Source organism: Crocuta crocuta, unplaced genomic scaffold (assembly GCF_008692635.1).
Source record: "Crocuta crocuta isolate KB4526 unplaced genomic scaffold, BGI_CrCroc_1.0 scaffold267, whole genome shotgun sequence".
Classification (NCBI taxonomy): Eukaryota; Metazoa; Chordata; class Mammalia; order Carnivora; family Hyaenidae; genus Crocuta; species Crocuta crocuta.
Window position 1 is genome coordinate 3988757 of NW_027531899.1, and position 6379 is coordinate 3995135.

General features: G+C 52.7%; 2 protein-coding genes across 3 annotated transcripts in view; one reads left to right on the forward strand and one right to left on the reverse strand.

The window, feature by feature from the left end:
- The first annotated feature begins 2099 nt into the window (after window positions 1-2099).
- Window positions 2100-4825, forward strand: TYROBP (transmembrane immune signaling adaptor TYROBP). 2 transcript variants are annotated; one of them, XM_077773840.1, is made up of 5 exons: window positions 2100-2255; window positions 2640-2666; window positions 2824-2958; window positions 3131-3174; window positions 4595-4825. In XM_077773840.1, the coding sequence occupies exons 1-5, from the start codon at window positions 2195-2197 to the stop codon at window positions 4658-4660; spliced, it is 333 nt and encodes a 110-aa protein (XP_077629966.1). In that variant the 5' UTR covers window positions 2100-2194; the 3' UTR covers window positions 4661-4825. The 2 variants fall into 2 exon arrangements, with proteins under 2 accessions (XP_077629966.1, XP_077629965.1); XM_077773839.1 differs by having other exon boundaries at window positions 2101-2255; window positions 3128-3174.
- Window positions 4826-5793: 968 nt separating this feature from the next.
- HCST (hematopoietic cell signal transducer) overlaps window positions 5794-6379 on the reverse strand; it is a 1646-nt gene continuing 1060 nt past the window's right edge. The window contains exons 3-4 of the mRNA XM_077773849.1: window positions 6176-6307; window positions 5794-5947 (exon numbers count right to left, since the gene is read on the reverse strand). Of these exons, the coding sequence (XP_077629975.1) occupies window positions 5907-5947; window positions 6176-6307 (173 nt within the window). The 3' untranslated portion in view covers window positions 5794-5906. The remainder of the gene's footprint in view (window positions 5948-6175; window positions 6308-6379) is intronic.

The following is a 6379-nucleotide window of genomic DNA, read 5'->3' on the forward strand; positions in this document are numbered from 1 at the left end:
CAAGCTTGTTGTGGGCTAGATGCATTGCCTGCTTTCTGGCAAAGTCAGTCTGGGCCTTGCCCAACACTTGGGCTGCTGCCAGGAGACATTGAGACACTTTACACATCTCAAGGGTGAAACAGCCCCGCCTCCTGGAGTCTGGCACCTTGTGAGGGGTGGCTCCCAGTCAGCTGGGTGCCCTCCATCACAGCCCTCTTTCACTCAATGGTTCACCCACCCATGGAGAGTCCAGGCTGAACAGCCCAGGCCGACATCCTGCGATCTGTCCCGGTACAATCATACCAGATGCTAAAATACTGAAATACTTCACTTCTGGTTGGTAAAGAGCGTCCACCCCACGTCTCACAAATATCTGCCACTAACCCAGTCTGTTCCCTTGGGATACTTCGGACTTCCAGCAGTGGAAAGGGGGGCTCTGGGACCCAGCCCCAGCTCTATGGCCACAGCGGCTTGATTGGATGGTGCATGAGTGTGCTATCAGACTCAATTCCAGGGACGGCTCAGGCCTGGCTGGAGTCGGGAAGACCAGATTGCAGGGCTGAGTCTGAGGGCTTGAGGGAGGACTTTTAGCAAGATGAGCCCAGAATTGGAGGCTTGAAGTACTGATAACGATAACAGTAATGATGAGGATAGTGACACATACATTCTTCTGGTAGACCTCACAAAATCCTCTCAATAAACTGGACCATAGCGGGAGCCTGGCCCCTGCTTGGGTCCCCGCCCCCTTCCGTGTGCTCCCCTGCCCAGCCAGAGGGAGCCCACAAACCCCTGAATCAGATGGAGACCCTCCGGACTCAGGGCTTCCTGTGGTCGCTGACGAGACCGTGGCTCACTCTGCTTCAGCCACAGTTGGGCCTGGTGTGCTGTTGGTAGGGCCTCCCGGGCCTGCCTGCTCTCTTCGAGCTCACTCTGGACCGGGTGGTGGTAGTGGTGAGGGTGTTGGCTGTTTTGTGAGGAGACGTGGCCAGGCCCGGGTGATGGAGGCTGTTAGCAGGCTCCCTCAGACTGGGCGCCCTGACCCTCCTCTGGCTTCCAAATCTCCCCACCACAAAGGGCCGCTCAGAGTCTGTCCCATGACCGGCATCCAGGTTCCCTTTTCTCTCCTAAGCCCAGGCCCAGGGAGCTGTGGGGTGTGACGCCTGGATGGGGGAGGGGGGCTTCCTGCCGCCGGTCCATCCCCCAGTGCCTTAACCTCAGGTTCCTCCTAGCCTGCCCCAGCTCAGGCTCCCCATCTCCTCCTGGGTGCCCTCCCTCTGTCCTCCCTTCCAGCTACTTCCTCATTTGGTGCTGCAGCCCAGCCCGGCCCTGTGGTCACCATGTTGTCCCCCACTTACCTCACCCAAACCCTTAATCCTGTGTCTGTGCAGTGTGTATCGGTGTCATTGCCCATCTCTGTCTGTCTGTCTCTCTCTCTCTGCCTCACCTTCCCTTTCCCTTCCTTATCTTTCATCTTGGTTCTTTTTTTCTTTCTCTCTAAGGGTCAAATATCTGTCCTTGGGTCCTATATTTCATGATCACCTTTATTTGTTGTGCCATCTTGGGGAAGTGTCTTTTCCTTTTTTGTAAAATGAGGATAAGAGCATCTACCTCAGAAGGGTGCCGTGGGGGTTAAATGAGTTAACTCTTAGGACAGAGTGCCTGCAGCTCATTAGTGCCCATATCCTGATGGCTCTCTTTTCATGTCCCATAAACATCCCAATGTTCTGATTATCAAATAATTATAGCTGGTGCTTATAAAAAGCTGACAAGTGTCAGACCCTGTTCTAGAAATATTAATTCATTCCATCCCCATAAGCCCCTACAAAATAGGTACTATTTTACTCCTCACTTTACAGAGAAGGAAACTGAGGACCAGAGAGGTTGAATGACTTGGTCAAGGTTGCCCAGCCAGGAAGAGGGAATGATGACTTCAGTCACAGCCGCTGACTCTTGTATTACATGACTGACCCCTGACTGGGGGTGGGTTGGCACATTTCCTTTTACTATCCAATCCGGAAGTTAGGGGCTACAGCATGGCCCCTGGGGCGGCTTGGCCTGACTCTTTCTGGCCTTATCTGTCTCTGTCCCTCCTCCTGTCTTGTCCCCTCCTCCCTCTTGCCACTAACTGCCTCAGACTTCCTCCTTCACTTGGTTGGACGCTACACCATATGCCATCGGCCCTTGTACCCTGGTGTCCAGCAGCGTCACCTGCGTCATGGGCGTCCTTGGACCTTCCAACAGGCTTCTGCTCCTGTCTCTCCTTCTGACTGTGGGTGGTGAGTTGGGTGGGGGCTTCTGTAACTGCCTCCTGAGTCTCCGGGCTCAGCTTGGGGCAGAGCAGGGAGCAGGATAGAAAGAGAACCAAAAGGGAGGTTGGGGGGAAGCAGATCCCCGGCCCCCCAAAGCATCTGGGTCTCTCCCAGAGCCTGAGCCCCCAGAATCTGGCAGAAGCGGGGGAGGGGGACTCTAACGATGTTGCAGCAGGACAAGTCAGGATAAACGTAACACAGTCTAGTGGCCTTGACTCTGACCCACAGGTCCCACCAGACATCATTCTCCACTCTTGTCTCCCAGCCATCAGGACCCACCCTCCCCAGCTTCTGCGCCCACCCTCCAGTCACAGCCCCAGGCCTCAGTCTACCTTCTTTTTCTCTCCTCAGGTTTCACCCCTGCCCAGGCCCAGAACGGTAGGCCTAGACCCTGCAATTCCCCTCCCTGCCTCCCAAAGACCTCTCCATCTCCGTCTGTTCCCCAGTCTCTCTGAACCTACCTCTGCTGATGCCTCCTCCCAATTCCCAACTCCCACTGACCGTCCCCCGCCCCACCCCCGTGCCACGTTCTCAGAATGCAATTGCTCCGTGGTGAGTCCCGGTGTGCTGGCGGGGATCGTGCTGGGGGACCTGGTACTGACTCTCCTCATCGCCCTGGCTGTGTACTCCCTGGGCCGGCTGTTCCCTCGGGGGCGAGGGACTGTGGAGGGTGAGTGGGGCTGGGAGGGGAGAGCCTGGGACCCTCTGAGGACTTGCCTGGCAGGGAGGGGTAAGCTCCCAAGTCACAGCCACCCAAAGGGACGTTGATGGAGGGACAAGATGGCCCCGATTCACCACCTTAACTGTCTCTGCATCCTGCACTACCCCCCACCCCCCAGCAGTGACCAGGAAGCAGCGCATCAGTGAGACAGAGTCACCTTATCAGGTGAGAAAACCAGCTTCTCCTCACATCTCACTCCTACCCTGTGCATGTGTGTTCTAAACAACCCCCCCACCCCCCAGCCCTTTAGGACCTAGACCCTAAAGCCACTTTCTCAGCAACATTTCAAACCCTCAAAGACTAAAGGGGCATCTGTTCACAACTGCTCTTAGTGATCAATCGTGACCCTAGTTATAGCTTAAAATCTGTGAGAAAACACAGGGATGGCTTTACCTTTGCAAGGGTAAATGCTGGCCTTAGCCTTCGGGCAGGCACTGAATTGTTCAGGACAGAATGATTTCTGGGAGAGGCTCTTAGAAAGGCAGAGGCTATAATTCAGCTCTAATTCAGTAACTCTGAAGAGAGGAGTTTTAGAATTTTTTGGAGGGAGGGATTCTGTGTCGCTTTGAGAAGCTGATGAAAGCCAGAGACTCCTTAGAAAAATCCACACACAAAGTTACAAAATTGTGCATATAATCTAGGGGCACCACAAGTACCCTTGAAACCCTTCTTAAGAATCATCATGCAGACAGAGGTACCTCTCTTTCTCTTGCCTCTCTGTCAAGGCCCTTCTCAACCCTTTAGGGGGTCATGGGCTCCTGTGAGAATCTAATGGAAGCCAGCCGAACCGACCCCTTCCCATCTAGGCGCTCAGCCAGACCAGTCATTTGCATATGATTTCAGAGATTCAGTGTGAATGAAGTCTGTCCCCTGGAACCATAAACCTCCCCCTCAATCGTGAGCCTTGTTCAAAGAAATCTCTTACATAGCTGCAGCCAGCTTTGCTTTGCCTCATTTGTGGATTAAAAAGTCTTTTTGTAAAGTGTAAGAATCTCGAGTTTGGCTCCGTGAGGTCTAGAAGAATGAGGGAGATTTTCAGTTACTGGGGGCAGTGAAGTTTTAGGGCAGAGCATTATTCTAATTTATTCATCCTTTGGTAGAATTTGTTGAGCACCTACACAGCAAAAGTTTACATCCTAGTGGGAGAGATGGACTTGAAGCAAATTAACAGATAGTATCATTAGGGGAAGTATCATGAGGGATATAAGCCAGTGTGGCAGTGACTGGGGTGTGGGTGTGGAGGGGAGAAATTAGGTGAGGATATCAAGAAGTGCTTCTCTGAGGAAGTGACACGAGCTGAGACTTGCAGGTGGAGAAGAAACCATCCATGGGAATATCTAGCAAACCTGTGTTTGAAGCAGTGAGAACAGCATGTGCAAAGGCCCTGAGGCTGGGCATAATGGTGAGGCAGAGGAGAAAGGGAAAGACTGAATGCACTTGGTTAAAATTCAGATGTCTTCCATGGTGGCAAGTTTCATAAAGCTACTAGGAGCCTTCCAGGTCCCGGAGAGAAGGCTGGATTTTGTTTCAGGTTTATTCAGTGTGCCTCTTCCACTAATGGTTCCCACACTGTCCCTCCCATTAGGAGCTCCAAGGTCAGAGGTCAGATGTCTACAGTGACCTCAACACACAGAGGCCATATTACAAATAAGCTCACACCACAGCAGTCAACAACCTGATGCCTGGATCCAGTCATTCCTGATGCCTACCCAGCACCTTATTCCTACTGCGACCAAGATCAAGATCCAGAGTGCTCTCCCTGAGATGTCAGACTTTCTCCACCACTGCTCCCAAATAAACCTGGCACACAAAACCACTATGGAATTATTCTAGATCTCTGAGCTGAAGGAGCAGGGATATGTGGGGTTCCTGGGAGGGAGGGAAGCTCTGGGGACCCTGGGGTTCTTTGAGGAAGAGTTAGAACTAGAGGTATCTTAGGGCACCTGGATGGCTCAGTTGGAAGAGCATTCAACTCTTGATCTCAGAGTTATAAGTTCAAGCCCCACATTGGGTATAGAGATGACGTAAAAATTTTTTTAAAAATCTTTTAAAAACATTTTTAAATGTTTGTTTATTTATTTTTTATTTATTTTTTTTTATTTTATTTTTTTTATTATTTCTAGGAGAGAGAGAGAGAGACAGCGTGAGCAGGGGAGGGTCAGAGAGAGAGGGAGTCACAGACTGAAACAGGCTCCAGGCTCCGAGATGGCAGTCAGAACAGAGCCCGACGCGGGGCTCGAACCCACGAACTGCGAGATCATGACCCAAGCGAAAGTCGGACACTTAACCGACTAAGCCACCCAGGCGCCCCTGTTTATTTATTTTTGAGAGAGAGAGAGAGAGAGCAAGGAGGGGAGGGGCAGAGAGAAGGGGAGACACAGAATCTGAAGCAGGCTCCAGGCTCCGAGCTGTCAGCCCAGAGCCGGATGCGGGGCTAGAACCCACGAACCTCAACCAAAGTCACTTAACTGACTGAGCCACCCACACCCAGGCGCCCCTACAATCTTTCTTTTCAAATGTTTATTTATCTATTTTTGAGAGAGAGAGAGAGCGGGGGGGAAGGGCAGTCAGGGAGGGAGACAGAGAATCCCAAGCAGGCTCTGAGCTGTCGCTGCAGATCCAGGGCTCCATCTCACCAACCGTGAGGTCATGACCTGAGCCAAAGTCAAGAGTCAGACACTTAACCGATTGAGCCACCCAGGTGCTCCCAACACATCTTAAAAAACAAAACAAAACAAAACAAAACAAAACAAAACAAAACAAAACAAAACAAAACCCCAGAACTAGAAGCATTTCAATTGCTTTATTCCAAGCCAAGTGGGGAGTGGGTTTCCTGTGCCGCCACACACAATGCAAGATGAGAGGGTCAGAAGTCAAAGGTGTCCCTTACCAGGGGGTCAGCCCCTGCCAGGCATGTTGATGTAGATTTTGTCATCCTCTGGGGGTGGGGGAGAGAAAGCATGAGGCCTGTCCACCTACCAGCCACCCACATCTCCACCTTCCTGGGGACCTCCTGTCTCAGGGGATTCCTCAGGAGTTCCCCTAGGCACCGCCCCCAGGGTTTCCCCAGCATCTCCTCCAGGGCTTCCCTGGGGGACCCCTCCTTGGAGACCCCCCTCCCCAGGGACATCTCCCCCTCCAGGCCCCATCCTGTCTCCACCCTCACCTTGGGTGGACCTGTGGCGTAGGCAAGCACACACAAACACCACTGCGACGATTAGCAGCGACACGACCGCATCGGCGGCCATGAGGCCCGCCAGCATTGGCAGGGAGGGGGGCCCACATCCGGAACAGGAACCTGGTGGGTGGTGGCCAAGACAAGAAGGCGGCTGAGGGGGGTTCCTGACCCTCAGGACAGCACTTTGGGGAA